Genomic DNA, 21,253 nt, shown 5'->3' with positions numbered 1-21,253 from the left:
AAACACGTCCATTGATTTCAAAATAAGAGTCCGAACGTTTCTTTTGCCTTGCCTTTTCCTTTCCATTCACTGTTAAAAGGTATTTTCACACAAAGTAACTGTCATAATTTGTTTTTCTATACATTTTATCTTTGGACGAAATAGCATTTTTAAATAAATCGTTTGGGGGGAAACATTTATGCGGCCGTTTCTCTTCTTTTGCTAGTCAACTGTTCCCATAGTTACTAAATGTTTTAAGAAGTGCTTTCCGTGTGAGAGACAGCACTGTTTTTCGATTTGCTTTGGTTGTGGGAAACAAACGTAAGGCCTCTGGAGGATTTTTATAAACTGAAACCTTCACGTGTTGTCAGTATGAACCCACCTGCAGACTGTGCTGAGGTTTGTATTGTATTTTTAAATGTGTTGTGCAATATTGTTTTGCTGTGTGAGGGTCAGACAGAGAGATTGTATCGTGTACTCATGCTGCATGAGATGAACATTTTTATGTTTCAGAAGGAAGATTCATTCCTGATCATGTCTGATTCAAGCAAGCAGAACTCCAGGGAATCTTCAGTATGCAAATTAACATAGACATACGCTGCTGATCATGTTTTATGGGGACTTTCTACAGACATAATGATTTTATACTGTACAAAATGTACATTCTATACACTAAACCTACCCATCACATAACTGTGCATTTTTATATTTTCAAAACACATCACACTAAGTGTGTTTTCCTTGTTTTGCTCACGGGCACCAAAAAACAACAAGGGCAATTATTTTAGATATTTCATCTTTGTTTGCGAAATATTGTCTTCATATAACATAACATAGGGTATATCTGAAACACATGCACACAGCCCACAACACTGGGGGTCAAAAGTTAGGAATAATTCAGATTTGTTCATGATTTGAAAGAAGTCACTTATGCTCACCAAGGATGAATTTATTTGATGAAAAACATGAAATCTATATTTTTCAGCCCCCAGAAATGAAAAAGAAACCAGATATGTACGGGGAGCTCATCATACAAGAAAGGGTTGATAAACAGTAAGTGAAGTAATGTTTATGAACAATAGTCTTACTGTGAAGAATACTTACATGTGTAGTCTACATGTGTAGTTATGAAGCAGGTGTTGGCGCCATGTCACAGTCTCAGTTCGACAAGGCTGTGTCCTGTTTCTCAAAGGCCATGTTGCTCCAGCCACAGCAGGTAGAGGCTAGGCAGACGGTATTATGGCTTGTATACAGTACGTCATAACTTTGGCCCTGAACATTAATCACATTTTATATTCTTCCTAACTGCAGACTCGGTTTTATGTCCAGCGAGCAGAAGCATATCTTCAGCTGTGTGACTTCCAGTCTGCAGCACTAGATTACAAACACGCCTGTAGTCTCCAACCACAAACTGAGGCCTACCCTCAACGACTTGCCTTCATATACTACCTACAGGTGGGTTGTTGAAGTGACATGGCATTTTCACTCACACACAAGATCAAAAATGAATATGATCGGTATCATATTCAAATGATCGGTATCATATTCAAAAATGAATATGACAGAATTTTTTGTTATTTTTTGAGCCAAATCTCAAAATTGTCCTGTGGTGTGACTGTCTCAAGCATGATTCAATAAATTACAACTTTTATAAATTAAAAAGAAAAGCATGCAAATGTTAATATATAATAAACCTAAGGCATCATTTTACAAGTGTATGTTGTAGTAAATGACTATTTTTTTCATTCATATATTTCTAAAAACATAGAAACTTGGTACATTTTGTCACTGAAAACCATGTCCTCTGGTGTGACACCATATCCTGATTTGAAATCAGGCAGTTCTACTGACAAGTTTAATTAGTTGAAGGACCCCATTCAAGTTCATGTACTGTAAAACCCATGACGTGCACACATTGTTAGAGTTTGTCTCAGAATTTTTCTAACATTTGACTTTTTTGGAACCACTATAGAAGTGTTCATTTCTGTTGTCCTTTGTGGCGACACCCCTATATTCTTAATACTTTCCATGTCATGCCATATTTCAGTAAAAAATTTCAAAACACGTTGAAAGAATTGACAAAATTAGTGACCCACTTACATTTTCTGTTTGTGTTTTAAAATGTTTTTTTTTTATTGCATTTTTGATGCATTTTTATCACTTCATGCCTATTTGAAATTCAGAATTGTATCAATATTTTTATGCATGGTTGAAATGCATTTTCCATGCAAAAATGTTTGCAGAAATTTAAAGCCAGCATCACTACAGTTCTTTGCCACAAACATTGTTAAAGGGATTGTTCTCCCAAAAGGAAAATTGTGTCATTGCTTATTTATGTGTTGTATGAGTTGTATGTGTTGTATGAGTTTTTCTTCTTCTGTTGAACACAAAAGAAGATATTTTAAAGAATGTTGGTATGGTAGGTGCCGTCAACTGTCTGGTTATCAACATTCTTTAAAATATCATCTCATGCAGGTTTTGAAAAAAATGAGGTTCGAATAAATTATAACATTTTCATTTTTGGGTGAACTATCCCTTTAATGCCCACTTATGTGTGTAAGTTTTAACTGTCCTTGCAGGGCCAGTGTCTTTTTGATTTGGGGAATTTTTTGGAGGCTCTGGAGACTTTCACGAAAGCGGCAGAGCTTAAACCCTACGTCCGGCCTTATTACATGAGAAGGTCAGTGTATATTGGAAGAGATATTCGATATTTGAAGTGCCATTCAAAGAGACTTAAAGTCTGCATGCGACTGAATGAGCTAAAACAACCTCATGATAGCAATCAGATAAAATACCACCAGGTGGCGCTAAAAGCTCTTTCTTCATCTTAATATTGCCTAATGCTCAGCTGTTCACATAGAGTGCTATTACTTCTTTAAATTTCCATCATGTGTATGTGCATTGTGCATAATTATAGGGTAACATAAACATATTACTGATATATAAGTGATTAAATGTATTTGTACATTCAAGTCAAATTTAAAAATGTGAATATCTTTGTATAATCTAACAAAATATCAAAGTAGCATTTATTGTAGAGAAATACAATAGCTCAGTTGACCTCATACAGGCTTTTCATGAAAAACATTTAGCAAAAAGACACTTTATATTTATTATTATTATTATTTAAATGAAGACAGAGGGTATTTAGACGGCAAACAATTAATTACCAACCTATTACTAATTTCCGATTTAACAATTTTATTTAGCATGCCATTTTTTTAAAGCTGAAGTTAAAAACTGTCAAAATGACCCTGAACGGTTAGAAAGGGTTAAAAGCATTGCACAAATGGCTAAAAAAGGGCATTTTTAAAAAAATCTAATGCGATGCAATTCAGACATTTTTAAGTGTGATGTAAGTCTTCAAAAGTGTCCAAAAACTGGTTTTGAGCCACTGTGGATTGCATGAGATCATAATTTTCCATCATGTTCGTCTTTTTTTATATATATTTATAGCTTGGCTTGTCTGAATGCTCTGGGCCGTTACTCTGAATGTCTTGGGTTGGTCAGTAACTGGCTGGAGAAGGACGGCCAGTCAGCTGACCTCCTCATTCTGAGAGCTCGCCTTCACCACCAGCTCAATCAGGTCAGACCATCATTCACAGCCTACAGAAAAACATTCCCCTTCAAGTGACTGTAATAAACAGGTAAGAGGGCTGTATGTCTCCTCAGATGACTTTGTGCTATCATGACTTGATATCAGCACTCAGGCTCAAACCATGCTGTCCAGTTGCACATGCAATGTTGAAGAAGCAAAAGGAGGCGGCGGAGGATGCCCATCAGGCAGCTGTTAATAAGGCATTGAAGGGAGAGCTTTCAGAGGCACTGAGGAAAATAAACAACGCTCTGGGGTATAACCCAACTAAAGGACAGTACTACCTCTTTAGGTAAGGCTTAGAAGAGCACGCTAAATAATTGGCTATTTGCATCAGTGAGTTAAAATACCAATTATATTTATGCCAAATAGCCGAAGTTTAAACCAGTTGTTATGAATTTACTGCACACTAAACTCAGGTTTTATATACATTGTCAAATATTTGGTGTACATTTTGCTATTCTATGCAAAATGCATACACCTTGACACTGATTATATGTCATTACTATTCTCCACATTTTGCAATAATCAAATGACGCAAATGTATTAAAAATATATTTTAGCTATTTAAACTATATCTAGCTTCTTGAAAGTTTGTCTACATTGATAGCCATGGTACTAGCAGTATACATGTCAAAAAAGGGGTAGATAGATAGATAGATAGATAGATAGATAGATAGATAGATAGATAGATAGATAGATAGATAGATAGATAGATAGATAGAATAAAATAAAATAAAATAAAACATAATTTCTCTTTGCTCAAAGGGGGATTCTGTATCGGCGCCTGCAAGACTTCACTGCTGCAATTGAGGATTTTGTTCTTGCTGCTGATTTCTGTGGGGTTGGAGAAGAGCCTCCTCAGAAGCACATGCAAGACAACTCAGAGGATTTAGAGCAAGACGCTCAAACACAACTGGTGCTCACAATCAATGATTTTGCAATTCAGTGCTTGTCCCGGGGTCTGCCGAGCGAAGCCGTCATGCTGCTGAACAAGGCCATAGAGAAACAGAGAGATGCAAGTGAGCTGTTCATCAACAGAGGAGGTGTGGACCGACAGTTAAAGGGGTTAATGGGTGTTGGGCTGAGAGTGTTGTAAAAATATCTCAGAAAAATATTCAGAGAGGAGGTTATTGAAATGGAAATTCTTGAATGGCTTGTTTGTTTCACTTTGCTTAAAGTAATAGAACAGAATTTGTATTATCCATAGAAAATCTCCTCCCCCCTCCCAGATAGTTTTTTTAAGCTTTGTGAGTGGACCTTTGCACTGGCTGACTATCAGCAAGCAGAGGAGATGGATCCTGACAACACGGCTATCTGGCTACGACTTGCTGTTTTTCACAACACAATGGGTCTGCACAGCTATGGAGACAAGTAGGTATAAAATATAGTGTTAAATATTAAATTGAAAACATATTTCTTTAATTTATGCCTTTTGATATTATTTAAGAAATTTGATTGGTTACAGGAAGTACCAGGAAGCAGCAGACAAGTTTTCTGTTGCAATACGGTACAACCCTTGTGTAATTCAGTACTATGAGAATCGAGCCAAAGCTTATTGCAAAGTGGCCAAAATGGAAGAGGCCAAGAAGGATGCCATCAGTGTTCTTATCCTAGAGCCCACTAATGACCAGGCAAGTCTCTCATCTCTTTGTCACATTCCAAAAATATCCGGGGTGTTTCCATATACAGCGTAAACCAGCATGAATTCCTTGAAGTTCATGCTGGTTAGAGCTGGTATAGTGCAGGTCTAGTCGCGGGTGGACCAGAATAGTCATGCTTCTCCACCAGCAAACCAGCAACCCATGCATGAAAAACATAGATTATGCTGGGGACCAGTGAAACATTTTGATTTCAAAGACCTTATAATCCCTTTCCCTAAGGACAAATTCCCTTTTAAGTGGCTATACATTTTCATGTATACAGATTTATTTATACCATGTGCAAAAAAAGCCTTTAAAGTGTTATAAAACATGTTGTTTCCAAAATTAATTATTTTTGGCTTTATTTGTCATGGTATTAAATATATATTATAGTGTATATATATTTTTAAATAATTGCAGAATATGTATAATATAAATATAATAGGTTAACACTTATAAATAAATAATAATAAATGTATCTTAAAAGTATAGTTTACTAGCCTAGAAATCTAGACGCACCCTAGCGGCAGCAAATTTAATCTGCCCGCAAGTGTCTTCTAGGAACTCTCAATACCCTTCTGAGCTGTATTCCTCACAATCTGGACGGGCCAATCACATCGTGTATAGAGTCGGCGGGCGGGGCCATAATGACGATGGCCGAGTTGCGTTTGCGTGCTTCTGTTGTCTAGTAAACACAGAAACTGGCGAACGGCGGCGGTCTTTCGAATCCGCTTTGGCCGCGACTCTGGAAGACTTGGAGTTAAGCTTTTCTCTGAGAAAAGAACAAAGAACGACACTGAAGTCATTCTTAAAAAGGGAAGATGTGTTCGGAGTTTAGCCGACCGTATATGGCGAATGTTTAATCTATCAACAAGCTCTGTTTCACCTTCGTTGCTCTGGTTGGTGGTAGCGATATCCTATCGTGTGCAGAGGGAGTTTGAAAGACAATCGTTCATCCCGCCCCTCGGATTGAGCCCTGTCAATGGTGAGTTTCCAGACCAAACATCTTGATGTGGGTCTGGCTTGTCAGGCTAATAGTTCACCCCAAAAAACAAAAACACTTGAAGAATGTTTGTAACAAAGCAGATAGAGCAACCATTGTCTACCATAGTATTTTGCCATAGACTGTAAAAAAATATGAACATAGGGTCCGTGACGTCACCGAAAGTTCCGAACTTTTTGGATGAATTAGAGGGAAAACTGTGAGCCAGTCCTTCTCGTCCACCATCAGTGTCTGACCTTACAAATGCGCTTCTAGAAGAATGGTCAAAAATTCCCATAAACACACTCCTAAGCCTTGTGGAAAGTCTTCCCAAATGAGTTGAAGCTGTTATAGCTGCAAAACTATTGCTATAGCTATCCAACTCCATATTAAACCCTACGGATTAAGAATGGGATGTCATCAAAGTTTATGTGCATGTAAAGGACATCCCAAAACAAATATAGTGTATGTGTATAGTGTATATCCGAGTGACACGGCTTCTCTAACAAGAAAAAAAAATGTTGGACAGATTTGATTTTGTCCATCAGGAATTTATTAAATCATTGGATCATTGTTGTTGTTGTGGAAGGGAAGTTATTTTAATTAAAGATTTCAATGACACATGAATAAAAATAAAATAAAAACAACGAGCACAGATAAATAATTTATTATAAATTCTACAATATTCCATAAAAAACATTAATTGTGGGAAAAAAATACTGTTTTGTTACTGATGAAACATTTTGTGATACATTTTCAAACTGGGCTTGAAAATAATAAACTTGAAACATAGCATTGGTGCAAAAAACTTGTTTAGTTGCTTTAGATGTAAAAAGACAATCTTTAAATTGAGTTTATTATTCTTAAATCTCGGTTCAGGTAGCGCCTTTGCTGTTGAGTCTCCTCCCAGGATGCTCCTTGACTGATATTATGTCCTGTGCCACTGCACGGTCAGTCAAAACCCATCTGGAGGCCAAGATTCAAGCTTTCAAAATAGCAGCATCCAAGGTGTCAAGGTTTGTAAGCATGCATACTCAACTCACTGAGGTTTAGTTTGATTATAGAGATGTTTGGGGTTTCATGTCATCAGATGTTATGGTAGTTTGTGTGAATGTAGGTTTAATGTTAGGATACAACTTTTAGTTTTAAGGGCACAATTTTTTTATAGAACTGGCAGGATGGCCCTTACCAAAGATGACAGCCAATCACAAAAATCCTCACAGAAGTTACAGGTTGAGGATGGCCCAGAGCAGAAGATAAAGTCATGTGCCACTCCAGTAGAGGTGCACTGCAAGCTAGTGAAAAGAAAAGAGGTATACCTGTGGCAGATCTACACATAGAGTGTGATTACATTTGCTTGTTGGTAAATACTGACCAATACAGTGATACAATAGTACAAATGATATAATAAATGTTCATGTTTTTTATTACACAAGGAAGTATTTCATTTTTTCAAAATGGCTAAGAATTATTAATATTCGAAACAATTGTTTTATAATTTAAGTGTATACCTGTGGAGGCAAAACCCTACTTCTATCCTTTCTATTAACTATTAATAGAAATTAACTAACTCATCCTGAAGAAATTATTCCAATGTACTAATTTGGTATCACAGGAAACTTTTTTATAATCTTAGCACAGGTAGAAACGTACAAAAAAAGTATTTTCATTATATCATTCTCAGTTAAATGTGTGTTTTCTGAGAAAGGCTAAATCTGTTAACTTGTGACATTAATCTCTTCTGTTTATGGTGTCAGTTGAATCAAGCTGTGAAAAGAGCCCTGCAGGAGAGGCAGCCCCTGCTCTATGACGGGCCCCGTCTGGCCTCTAACCACCCTGTACATGAGGAGCCTAGCGCTGGGCAACAGCCATACGTGTGGAGGAAATTTGGGGGCTTTGGGCTCAATTGTTGAAGACTCATCCGAATGAAACATTCCCAGCTTTTCTGGTGGCTGGGTTACTTCCATAATACTTACTGAAGTGAAAACTTAAAGGTACTCCACTTAAACATGAACATTCTGTCATCATTCACCTAACCTGTATGACTGTATTTCTTCTGTGGAGAAACAAACACAAATGTTTTGAAGAGCATTTAAGTCAAACATCATTGGACCCAATTGATTTTCACTATATGGACTTTTTTTCACTAATGAAAGGAAGAAATGCATACAGGTTTGAAACGATATGAATCATGTATGATATTTCCCTTTTAGATTAGATTTTATTATTTTGGCATTACATTTAATTTAGTAAATTTCTTGCTATAATGGAATGGGAGTTGTTTTGTTCGTAGCAGCTGTTGCTGCTCAGAGGTCCTTAGCAGCTGGGGAAACAGCTGAGAAAGTGAGTGAGAGAAGAAAGCGAGAGAGAACAGTATAAAAACACCACTGGCAGCTGATCCCAGACTTTTATCACAGACATTTACACTCCCTTGCTAATAGTGAAACACATGTTTTCAGGCCCTAGAGAAGACAGCCTGAGATTTTTTGGCATAGTAATAATGGAACAATCAGACGTCATTTTCTGACATTTATTGTCCTTGAGCAAAAAGAAAACATACATGAAACAAAGACTAATTTCTAATTGACCATTCAGTCCAGTCTACGGTTATGTGTGAAGGACACACTCTCAGCTGTGTGGTGATTTATAATCTTCACTAGACTTGCAGCTTATATTTGCAGATGATATGAAGTAACATTAACTTATCATCACATTATTGTCATCAGTTTATGTATAATACAAATGTCTATGGTTCAACCCTAATTGCAGTTTTAAAATTGTCATAATAAAAGAGGTTTTAGATGTATGCTTCATGGCAGTGTAAAAATATAAGTAAATATGCAGAATTACACTGTATTAAAAGGGCATCCCTTGGGGTGTGTTTGGAATAGCATATGCTAGTAGTACTATTTCTTCAGTATTGAGTATGTACTGCATACTGTGTAGACTATGCACATTTCTACTGGATATGTGTGGTACATGTGTTGGTTCAACACAGAAGCAAGCTAAGGATCTATTTGCAACAGTCTTACTTGATTACACTGCATAAAACAAAACACTCTGTGTAGACAAGAACTACACAAAAGTAACATAAACCAACCTTTAACACTGAAAACACCAAACAAAGAGCTAAACTGAACTAAACCGAGGGTTTAAGCTGGTTTGCAGGGTGAGCCGATGTATGAAGCATGTGTTATCTTTGATTGGCTACCACTGTCAGGTGACATCACAGACAAGATGGTAGGATATATAAGTGCACCTAAAAAGAATTTCATCAGATTTTTGACTTCAGGAAGCAGTTTGTGTGTGTGATTTTCAGCATGCTAGGAGAAAGAAATCCATGTCTTGCACATTTAGAAAGTGTACCACTCCATGTCAGAGATTTATAATGCCTGATGATTCTCAAGTTTTTGAGATGATTCTCGGAGCATGTGCTTTTGAGATACGACCGGTTCACAGTGAGAAGACTCCGCTCCTACCTGGCTCTTTTTAACGAGGTTGGGAGTCAGATGTCTATGCCCCATGGATCGGGTCCCACCACTGCCGAGGCAGCCCGGTTACTGCTCTCATGGTGATTGCAGCTTGAGCTAGCTGAGGTGCTCAAGACAGGTCTATCATTTTCTCAAGCATCACTTGCCAGCTCACAATTCTGGTCGATGTAAAGACCTGTGCCAAGTTAAAGCTTGATTGGTCGGTGGATGAGGAGGAATTGGCCCCAGGTGATTCCTTGCAGGTCATAGGCATCCTGCTCCAGTGAGCCTTCCCTTCCTCTGTGGTCTCCATAATGAAATAGTGATATTATTGGAGAAACAATACTTGGCCCTGGTTAATGCCCCTGAAGGCTAACCAATTATATCAAATTGAACTTGAGCTGTGGGCTGCCCGATTGCTGCCATGGTAGCCATGGAGAGGCACTTATGGCTTATCCTCTCTGGGTTAAAGGGGAAAGGCAAAGCTTTCCTCCTTGATGCCCTGGTGTTTCCCTACTTGGCATTTTGGCACTGCTGGTGAGGTGATCCAGAAGTTCAGGGAGGCAAAGGTTAAGTGAGCTGCGTTTGAGCGCTACATCTACCTCTTCCGACCCTGTTGCTGGCCCCAGCTGAAGGTAGGGTCAGAAGAATGAAGCTAGCAAGAAGCCAAAGGAGGATCTAAGGGAAGTCTCGGCCAAGAGGCAAAAATTAAAACCTTAGGGTCATCTTTTGGCTTCACACAGATAGGGTAGCAGGTTTTTCACTTTTAGCACCATACCCCTTTTTCTGTCGCACCCTTGTACACAATGAGTATCGCTGCATTCGCATGTCTCCTTTGCAGGAACGCTAGACTGTTGTAGAGGACTGTAACTGGAAGGAAGGGACGGGAGGAAGAAAGCGGGAACTGGCGAACATTCAACAAATTCAAAATAAATAAACAAAACGAAAGTAACGTGGGCAGCCCCTCACGGACAACTACCCGCACACACATAATAAAACATAAACAAAACTCAACATAATGTCCAGGCCTGGTCCTCTTTCTTCCTTTACTGGTGTCGCTCTCATGCCTCCGAGCTCCCTCAAGAGAGGACTCGAGACCGGTGTGTCTCACAGTTAATGTTCTTTTGCAATCACGTCCCTGGTCTCGCTCGCTCCTCCAATGTCTCTTGCTTGTCCACCTAGCCACAAGGAGGCAGAGTGATTGTTTCATTCACTCTTTTTGTCTTTGTCACTTTGTCTCTCCAGAAGCTTGCATTATGGAGATGATATGGATATGGCTCTTAATCTATTGCATGCCACTCTTCTAACTGCCGCCTTACCTGCGATAGTGAATATGACAAAGATTGCAGTGCTCTTCAAATTCAAATGGACAAAAAAATGAAAGATGGACTGTATATTTTGTCTGTATTTTATTCCCAGTGGTGGGAGTTTAGAGGTAGTAGCAATTAGTTCATATAACTGTGATAAACAATCGATGATGGGCAAAACAACAATTTGCCTCCAACACACTCAATGGTTGCCCTTCCCTCTCTGGTACCAGGAGTGCAGAGGTGTTATCTACAGTATATGCTTCCTCTGTGATCACATGTCAAAAGGCTGGATGGCACAGGAAGAGTGGACAATACCGCATTAGAATCCCACTTCCCCTTCTGTCACCTTATATGGCATGGGGCTGGGAGAAGACTTCTTGCTGAATAAAATTCATATTGGAAATATAATTTATGCGCTTGGGGAAGGAAAGGGGCACTTATAACCTCTTCTAGTTGGAGGCTGCATCAATCTGTTTCCTTATGGATGGGCAGTACAGCAAGGAGAATGAGCGTTCTCCTTAGTGGACTTCATTGGAGTTAGCGACCCACTCTCTGTTGTTCATTAGGACAGTAGGATTGAGCAACCATCAGCCGATAAGGGCTTTTTGGTAGGGAGTAGTATGAGAGCTCTATGGTGCTCCACTCTCTCAGCAGCTCCTCCGGTTAATACTGGAGGTAATAGTCAGATGGTCATATGTTGACTTGTCCCTTGAGTAAGAAGTTAAGAGAATAAGGTTTCCTCTTGAGGCCTCTCCCGATTCTCAAGGCAGGATGCTGAATACTTTGCTCCTTTCGAGGAGGTTGCGCCTTTGGAGCTGATGGCTGATGGCAGAGTCAGACCCTCTTTATTGGTTGGAAGATGCAGTGAGTCTGCAATCTAGGGTGCCAGTTCTACCCCTGGGTCAGTTTCAGAACAGGAAATATAGGTGGTATTGAGCTGTGGCTTAGGCACCTTAGGCTATTTAGTTCCTGGTCCCTAGGTGAACTTTATGGCAATTTTTGACTACAGCTTAGCTCGCTGGTTAATTTCACAGCACAGTGAGTAGACATTTGTTCAGTATGACATAGTGGGTATTACGTTACTATTACGTCAACTCCATGACACAGTGTTGAGTTATTCTTTGAAAGGGAACATTTCGGTTAAGTAACCCGGTTCCCTGAGAAGAGGAATAGGACACTGTCGAGTTGCCATACTTCCGGCATGCCTGTATGCTTTCTTCAGACAATATGAAGTCAATAATGTTCTCTCTAGACACACTTAGCCTACCCTGTTGGCACACCTGTGACATCACGTGACTGTGTTAGCAACATTGGCTTGTAACACACACATGCTTCAGATAGCATCTCACGTGGAGTGTTCCCATAGCATCAACATAATGTCTTGTTACCTTTCTTAGATAACCGGGTTTCACAAGTAACTGAGACGTTTTATGAAACCTTTTGAGTTTCAATACTGTAGGTTTCATTCATTCTCCAAAAAAAAACAAAAAACATTTGAACCTATCAATATTGTGTGATCAGACATTGTGATGGCGTGTTAAAAGGGTTTTCTTTCTGTGACCAACTATAGCAAAACATGTTTGTGTGCTTGCATACCCTTGCTGGAAATAAACACTCTGAAAATCAGGTCTAATGTGAAAAAAGTTAAACGACCGTGTCATTTATTTAAAGTGCATTTTTATATTGGTGTTAATGAAAATCATGGTTTCCTGTTTAAAGCTGTTAAGCACTAAGGTTCATGAGGAGTTTTAATGTTTTGTGTGTAAAAAAACAGTATTTTTCACACAATTTACTTATCTGTACAGCGCTGTTTTCTCTGTCCTAAAAATGGCCTGATGATTTCCTTGTTCTATGAAGTCCCTCCTTCAGAAACACGTAACGAGTTCTGATTGGGCCAGCGCTTCCCGTGTTGTGATTGGACAGCAGCTTAGCGCACTTTGCCCGGAAAGTTCCCGCACCTTACCATAACGGGGAGATGCAAGCGCTGAATGCGCGCTCTTCTCCTCGTGGGAGAGCAACAAGACCACTCTCCCTATTTTGCGTATTCTTGTGGGCGGAGGGTTAGTCAACAAACTCTTCTAGTGACGTCATTCCTGCCAGGAAGTGCAGAGGTGTAGTCCAAACCGGCCGTTCGCTGTAGGCTTTGAAAGGGAACTTCTGTTAAATAAAATATCTCGCTTGGCATTGAACTTTGAGCGTTATAATTTTACAGGGATTATTTATGCTCTAACAGCAACATTACACACTAACTAAAGTTTGAAAGATGGAATCGCGAAGAATGGGACCTTTAAATACATCACCTCAAAAAAAGAGGCTGAGAAGTGGAAGAGGGCTGTGGCAGACTATGAATTTCATGCTGCCAACCAGCAATCTAGATACGTTTGCTTTCGAATGTACTTTGGTGGGGCTTGGTGGAGTTTCCTCAGACAGTGTATGTGGGGGGGCTGAGACCACGAACAAAGTGGTTTTAAACAGACAGTGGCCGTAAAGAAGCCCATAAGTGCTTCACACTGGTGTAATAAAAGTGTAAGGTTACTCTTTTTGGCAGATTAGGACAGACAGCCAGGAGAGTCACGAGTTGCCAGCTTCCCCCCAGACAAAAACACCTTTCTCTGGGCACAGGATCTAGTGGCCTGGCCTCCAGTCAAAGAAGTCTTTGCAGACCAAAATTTCATTCACGTTTGCTGGGAGACTGTTTTGTCTAAAACATGCCGTGTGTGTTTGTAATTTTTGGAGAGTGTTAGGAGCGTGCAGATGGACTGACTTAAAGGGACTGAAGTCTGAAATTCAATGAAGTTTTAAGAAAGCCACAAGATTTTTCTTTCTTCAACGTTGTAATATAACAGTTCATTTTCCTTGAATGTACACAAACAGACTTATTCAAAATAAATATTGCAATAAATCATGAAAAAACGATTTTATTTAAAAATGAGAAATGGAAGAAAAAAACAATAGTTACATACAATTTAACAGTGTAATAAATAAATATATTTACATAGAAGCAAATTCTAAAAACCTCCTGAATTACTTTAAAAAAAAATTCCATCCACCACTATATATATATATATATATCAAACTGTTTGTTTGCTTTTTTTATAGGCTTAGTTTAAAGTTTAGTTGTACCCAGATTGGCACAAACAGATAAATATATAAAGAATTAAATGGCCTCTTTTACAGTCTCTTAAATGGACATAGAAAAGTGGTCCCTACTGAGGAACCTTTGAAAAACAGTTTATTCATTTTGGATAGATAATGCGTCTGCTGTTTTTTTGTGACTTTTTGTGACTCATAAACTTTCCAGCTGGATTTGAGGAGTCAAATCCAGTTTTGGTCTTGGTCTTTTCTTTTCAGATGAACTCTCCTTGTTATGGGGATAGTCTTCACTGTCACTCGACTCTGCCATTCTCCTTTTCAGAGATTTTGATCAGGGTATCATGCTATCCCTACGAATAAGTTGTCCAAGGCATACTTGGCCTGCTGGGAGGTCGTATAACTGTCCTCACTTTCAGGGTGCTGTTAACAGACACAGTTTCTTGGATTATATGGTGTGTGGCTGGGATTTGTGTAACGGCAGGCCAGGACCACAAGTCCGCATCCAGGGTTTTTGAGGAGTAGTCCAGATAGCCCGTGCTTTTTCCTTCATCTGAGGTTTTGATGTCTGCCATTGAGAAAAGGAGTGTGATTAACACTAGAGACAATCTCTGGGAAATTAAAGGTATAATTCACCCAAAAATGACAATTCTGTCATCATTTAATCTCCCTCATGTTGTTCCAAACCCGTATGACTTTCTTTCATCGGTGAAGAAATAATATATGGTAGCTCAAATTGCAATGAATTAGGACTGAGGCTTTTAAGCATAAATAGGACTAAGGACCATAAAAATATCATAAAAAGTGGTTCATACAAATCAAAAACTATATTTCCAAGTCTTCTGAAGTTATAAGAAAAAAAGAAGAAAAAACGTTGAAATGCCTTTGATTCAAATTATTAAGTACCTTTATTTTAAGTTTTAGGAATTCAGTATTTGTATGGCTAAATTAAATTACTTCTGAATTTTATGATCAGCAAACCATACAATAAATTATAGAATAAAAAAACATACCTATTGTATGGTACTTTTAGCGGCAAAACCTACCCTAAACTTACCCTAATTGTACCCCTTCAATGCAATGAAAAATTACTGCAGTTTCATAATTAAAAATCTTAAAATGGGGGAAAAAACAGGATGAGTTCTGCCATCTGTGGTCTATTCTATGACCACTAGGTGACGATACTGAAGCTAAAAAGTTTAGTGGAAGAAGATCGTTACTACTCTGATGACATTCCCTAAATGGCTGTTTTGTTGCAGGGGTGTAATTGAAGCAGCATGGTGTGTAGTACTGCAGGACGCAGTCAGATATCGGTTTCACTATTTTAGGGTGACATAAGCCCTATTCGGACGGTAATTGTTTCTCATGTGGACGTCCGTAAAAATACATTTGCTTGCTACCTCAGTGATAAAACTTGTGCATTCGGATGGTGATTTATTTCCGGTGAAGAAGCGAGTTTTGTGATCATGCGCACCTGGGAACGCTGCTCACGTGGTCAGTCAAATGATTGTTTGTCTGCTGTAAAAATGTCATGCTTGGAATAAAATATATTATTTTAATTTAATAATAGGAAAATATTCATTTAAATTTCCTGTTTGATTTCATTTATTCATTCATTTAAATGTGGAAATGAGCGGAATACTGCACATTTAACCTATATAACATTAATTACTGCCGTAATAACACCTCATTTCAAATTATTACATGTTTTTTTCTTTCTTTCTCTTTTGAGCAGTAATGGAAGCTTATTTGAGTAAATACTTTCCAGCATTTCAGTAATAAAAGTGTAGGGTAGATCTTTAAAAGGCATTCAACAGGGAAACGCAACGATACGGTGCTCCGCTGTGGTCAAAAATTATATAAACAGTTAATTTTGACACAATCTTTTCTTGAAAACTCAGAGATGTTGATTCGGACGGCAATTAAATCACCACACAACCTTGGTGTTTGTCAAAAAACGGTAGGTAATTTGGCCGGGAAATTTTACGTGGGTGGTGGGAGAAAAAATATGAATGATGAAAATACCTCACGACCCCATGGCCATAGTTAATATTATGGTTGGGGTTTGGTTTAGGGTTAGTTTAGTTTACTATAGTAAGTAAGTAAATACATGTAGTATGTCACCTTAAAATAAAGTGTTACCAGTAGCTCATTATACACTAATAATTCCCCCCTTCAGTCTTTTGATAACGAAGTCCAATTCTTAAATCACACATTTTTATGTGAGCTCTCATGAACTCACCATGGAGAAATTGGGTGGATATGAAGATTTATGACGACTTCTATGGTCTGTTTCTAGTGGCTTCAGAAGACTTGGAATATAGCACATTGTACGAACCACTTTGTTACCTATATAGTCCATGTTTCTTATCGAAATGTTATGAACAATGCTCTAAATTGTACCTTTTTTGTTCCACAGAAGAAAAAATGTTATACAGATCTGGAATGAAAAATTGGTAAAAATGAAAATTATGTCATTAACTACTCACCTTAATGTCTTTTGATGAAATCCAAGAGCTTTCTGACCCCCATAGACTGCAATGTTATTACCACTTTCAAAGCCTAGAAAGGTAGTAAAGGCATTATTAAAATAGTCCATGTGACTACAGTGGTTCAACCTTAATGTTATGAAGCAACCAGAATTGTATACTACAAAACAAATATATCTTTATTTAACAATTTCTTCTCTTGGTCATTCTCCTAAGCTGTTCACGTTGTAAAAAGTGCAGCGCTTCTGGGTTCTACGTCAGATTGCCGGCTCCTGCCTCACACACTGACATGGAAGAGAAGAAATGGTTGAATAAAGTTTTTTAGTTTTTTTTTCCCTGGACAAAATGTATTCTCGTCGCTTCACAAAATTATGGTTCAACCACTATTGTGACATGGAATATATTAATAATGTCTTTACTACCTTTCTGGGCCTTGAAAGTGTCTATGGGGGTCAGAGGCCTCTCGGATTTCATCAAAAAAATCCTCATTTGTGTTCCGTAGATGAACAAAGGCCTTATGGGTTTGGAACGATATGAGGGTAAGTAATTAATAACAGGATTTTCACTTTGGGGTGATCTTACCCTTTAAAAACATAGTTCTTTATTTTTGAGTGAACAATCCCTTTAAATGCTCACTATGAGTCATCTTAAAAAGGCTTTCAGGGTAAGGAAAGCACCTCTACAGCTTTGCTCAGATAAAAAGGATGCATCATACACAGCAGCAGAGGGTGTAGCAGTTAAGTTTGGCTGCATTGCGTCCTGTTCCGGCATAGCGGTTCTTCTTGGGCAGCACCAGAATGAAGGACACAGCCAGTGACACGTGGTAGAAACTGTGAACATAAGCGTAGTCCCATTCCTGCAGGAGTAAATGAGCAAGTCATTACCGCAGTTACACAAACAGGCTTTTCTAACAAATTGTGTAATGTGTTCCTCCAGTTGCAGTCGCTGTTTAAGAGCTGCATCATATTTTACCTCAAAATAGAAGCGAAGCATCAAAGCAAGAGCACCAAAACAGAACCCTGGCCCCACTTGTTGAGTGTAAACACTTTTGTCTGGATAAAGGCCTTTCTTTTCCTTCATTTTTTGTAACTGGAACAATGAAAAAACAATATTGTAAAACCTTGTGAAAGCATTTGCGGTAGATAATAAAATCTTGAGTTTCCATTTTGTCAATATGAGCAAAATGCAATTCCTCATCAAGCTTATTTGAGCTCTGCTCTTACGACTACATTAATCGGATACATTTGAAAACATATTTTTCTCTGTTCTTGGCTTCCGTCCACACTGAGATGCCATTTTTGCAATGGCATTTTGTCCTGCAAAAATGGCCTTTTTGAAGAAGTTTTTTTTAAGCTTTTATACTGGCGTGTGCCAGCTATTCACTTGCACAGTGTTGCTAGAGATGAATGCTACTTAGTACAATCTTTGTATTACATTCCTGCAATGATAACAGAAAATTTACATTTGCTTTTGCTGTACTGCGACCAAGCATAAATGGACTGTGACCTGGACACACCAAGTAATATCATCTCAGAGAGCTTTTATAATTTTTTTTGCATGTGCAGTAAGAATATTTAAGCATTTTACGAAGTTTCATTGAAAACGAGAAACGTTTGGAAAACTCTTAAATATGCTAGTTTGGACGGAGAGCGTTTTGAAATGAACGCCATTTTCAAGTGCATGTGGATTGATGTAGACATAGCCTTAAAACCACATTAAACGCGTTAACTGCGAGAACTGCGTCTGATGTCTCTCAAACTCACCCATTTGACTGTTATCATAAAGACAGCTGTCCCAATGGGGCCGGAATAGATGCCGTAGCCCAAGCGGTCCTGGTAGATCCTCACAGCCGCGGTCAACACACCAAACATGGTGAGCGAAGAGCGCTTGGGTTCATCAAAATCTCCCAGTGCTGGATGAGAGCAAATGGACACATATTCTTTACACGACACACCGGAATGCAAGGTATAAACACTTGTCACACTGCTCGCAAAAAATAATATTTTAAATCACTTTGTTTGACTGTTTAACCCCAGGGAGTGCATGTGTATTTTATGATATAAAGATTTATACCTTTACAGAACATTAGGATGTAAAGATGCAAATATTATTTGCTCACCTAGTAGTGTGACCCACATGGAGATAGCTGTGCCGTACACGCTGAAGTACTCCAGAATCTCATACTTCATGAAACAGAGAATGGACAGGCCCGGACCATCACATGCATGGTAAATCTGAGAGCAGATGGAGAAAACACATGACTGCTAAGTCACCTTGATAGAAAGGTATCTGCTGAGAACATAAATGTAAATTTAAAAGGCCCTAGAATATATTACATGAACTTTTCCGTGTTCTTGTCAGGAAAAAAATTATGAACAAGACCTTTTTTATGGCTATAGTCAGAGATGCTTCTAGTTGTGGTTCAGATTGAACCAAGCTTGAGTTTTATAAAATTTACTTTTTACTTAGAATTCAGGGCTATGTTATCACTTTAAAATACGATCCTTTTAAATTGGTTTTCTACCATAAGTCTCACAGCTTTTTCAGCATCTTACTCATGAGCAGCATCAGCATGTTGTTAAGATGGCATGTCAAGGTAATATACCTAAAATATACCTTGAAATGAAAATACCTGTCATTTCTATGTTGGTTTTGTGTGTTTTTTAATATAGTTTTTCTACGCAAAGTTAGATTTTCTATTGCGCCGCACCTCACAACTTTGTTAGCTTCACACACAAGCACCTCATTAAGACAAATTTGTCAAAAGAAGTTCCACTTTTAAAAACTCGTGCTTTTAACACTAAATACAAGCACCCACTCTCTTACCGCTATGAAGAACATTGTGAAGAAATAGACCATGGCCTCCATGTGGAAGCCCCTCTTGGCGGCCACACTGGCTGCAGGCAGGAACACCAAACTGCTGATGGTGGGCAGCAACATCTTTGCGATAAACGCTCCCATTGTGACCCAAATAAAAGGCCTCAAGATTTGTGGAAAACCTGTCTGTTTGTTTCAAACCACCAAATCTTTTGGAGTAGTGACAGAGAAAGTGAAGCGACTCTCACACAACCACAACCTCCTCTGGAGGATCTTTAAAGTTTAAATGGCTCAGAGGGGTCTGTAGGCACACTGTCATCAGAACAGCAGCTGTCTGCGTGAGGACTGGGAGAGGCCTGCAATCACATGGCACGCTTCTGTCACACATGTTTGGGATTGTAGAACAACAGCAGCGGGACGAAAGTGAAGCCATTTATGGTGAACTTCAAAAACCGTGGAACCGTGATCACAGAGTCAATGCTGAGTCAAAGTGTTTCCAAGCATTCAAAAATTGCTAGCGCGCCACTGGGCGTACAGAGAATTATTTGACATTTATTTTTCTTATACTGGTCAGTCTGGACGGCAACGTGTTGAGTCTCAGACACTGAACTTCTCATGGGTGAATCGATCCTCAGCAGTGGCTATAGAAACAGCTGTCTCTTTTGGGTTATTGACATTGGCCTCCCGAAAGCACCTGTATGCGTCATTGCAAATCTGTGTTTGACGTGAATGTGGTTCTGAGGGTAGAAAAATGTGAATGGTTAAGGTAAGGTGTAGGCTTAAGATGTTTGTGTTAGAGACCTGTGAGTCTTGCGTAGACCCATACCAGATGTACTGATAGACCAGGAGCCTATTAAATGACTGAAAGGAACCCAAGAGCCAATTCTCACTTTGTACTGGTCACATTTCCTGTGGCCAAAACATGTCTTTTATATCTTTGAAAATCTATTATTGTATGCAGCTGAAACATTGCAGCACTCCGCAAGTCAAAAACTCCTCAGAGCATCAGATGATATGCATCAGCATCCATTTTAATGCAGCGTAAACGGCAGAAAAGACATCAAAACTTGTTCACTCTAAATCAATAGGAAACAGATGCGACTATTACAGTGTTATTGAAATGTAGCACATTAAATGACAGCAAGATGAACTGTAAATGCTTGTGTTCTTGCAGCACCATGGGACGATTTAACCTAACCCTTCTGTATCCTGTGGCTTTTTTGATGTGGCTTTAACGACTTTCTAAATAAGACTTCACACAGTCCACAACAGTTAGGAAAGTCCTTATTTTGTTATTTTGAGCACAAGGGAGAGTCTTGCTATGGACTTTGTGGCCAGTCAGTCACAGCTGCTCTTCTCTCAGCTGTTGCACCTGCGAGAGGAACACAAAGGGTGCAGTGTGCTGAGCGCTCCTCACGCCCAACATTCTCTAAGTGACTCTGTAACATGATTCTCCAAGACACCAGAGTCCACTTTCTTGACCAGTCACTGTCCTGGAATGAGGAGTCACATTTGGGGTCACATGCTGAAAGTGCAACATCATTGCTTTCACATGTCCATCTTGCTTTGGCCACATTTTTGTATAGCACTTCTGCTGGATTTGGCCGTGCATAGTCAAATTAGTTGTAGTTTAATCTTACAAAATAGAAGTACATTAAGAAGCAGACATGTTTCTACTTCTGAGATTATGATTTTTTTGTGTCCAGTGTCCATAGGAGTTTACTTCAAATCTACTTAAAATACAGTTAAAGGTATATTATAAGCATACAATTTTTTAAATACCTATAGGAACATATACAGTCTTGTTCAAAATAATAGCAGTACAATGTGACTAACCAGAATAATCAAGGTTTTTAGTATATTTTTTATTGCTACGTG

The 21,253-nt window shown here is 38.7% G+C and overlaps 2 protein-coding genes across 4 annotated transcripts; one reads left to right on the top strand and one right to left on the bottom strand.

The window, feature by feature from the left end:
* Positions 1-13: 13 nt before the first annotated feature.
* Positions 14-17,731, top strand: LOC137070717 (tetratricopeptide repeat protein 16). 3 transcript variants are annotated; one of them, XR_010904322.1, is made up of 15 exons: positions 22-378; positions 493-552; positions 965-1,032; positions 1,105-1,195; positions 1,291-1,434; positions 2,559-2,659; positions 3,436-3,565; positions 3,652-3,866; positions 4,343-4,620; positions 4,807-4,948; positions 5,043-5,208; positions 7,079-7,215; positions 7,368-7,512; positions 7,957-8,193; positions 17,495-17,731. XR_010904322.1 is itself a non-coding variant. In XM_067438107.1 (14 exons), the coding sequence occupies exons 1-14, from the start codon at positions 352-354 to the stop codon at positions 8,110-8,112; spliced, it is 1,860 nt and encodes a 619-aa protein (XP_067294208.1). In that variant the 5' UTR covers positions 23-351; the 3' UTR covers positions 8,113-13,782. The 3 variants fall into 3 exon arrangements, 2 of the variants coding, with proteins under 2 accessions (XP_067294209.1, XP_067294208.1); XM_067438107.1 differs by lacking the exon at positions 17,495-17,731 and having other exon boundaries at positions 23-378; positions 7,957-13,782; XM_067438108.1 differs by lacking the exons at positions 7,368-7,512; positions 17,495-17,731 and having other exon boundaries at positions 14-378; positions 7,957-8,062.
* On the bottom strand, positions 17,029-20,572 carry mymk (myomaker, myoblast fusion factor). The gene is made up of 5 exons (XM_067438110.1): positions 19,385-20,572; positions 18,678-18,792; positions 18,322-18,470; positions 17,531-17,647; positions 17,029-17,414 (listed from the first exon to the last, which is right to left on the bottom strand). The coding sequence occupies exons 1-5, from the start codon at positions 19,517-19,519 to the stop codon at positions 17,268-17,270; spliced, it is 663 nt and encodes a 220-aa protein (XP_067294211.1). The 5' UTR covers positions 19,520-20,572; the 3' UTR covers positions 17,029-17,267.
* Positions 20,573-21,253: the final 681 nt, after the last annotated feature.

The sequence above is a fragment of the Pseudorasbora parva genome, chromosome 3 (genome assembly GCF_024679245.1).
Source record: "Pseudorasbora parva isolate DD20220531a chromosome 3, ASM2467924v1, whole genome shotgun sequence".
NCBI lineage: Eukaryota > Metazoa > Chordata > Actinopteri > Cypriniformes > Gobionidae > Pseudorasbora > Pseudorasbora parva.
The sequence above is the reverse complement of the archived record's forward strand: the minus strand, read 5'-3'. Positions and strand labels throughout refer to the sequence as shown.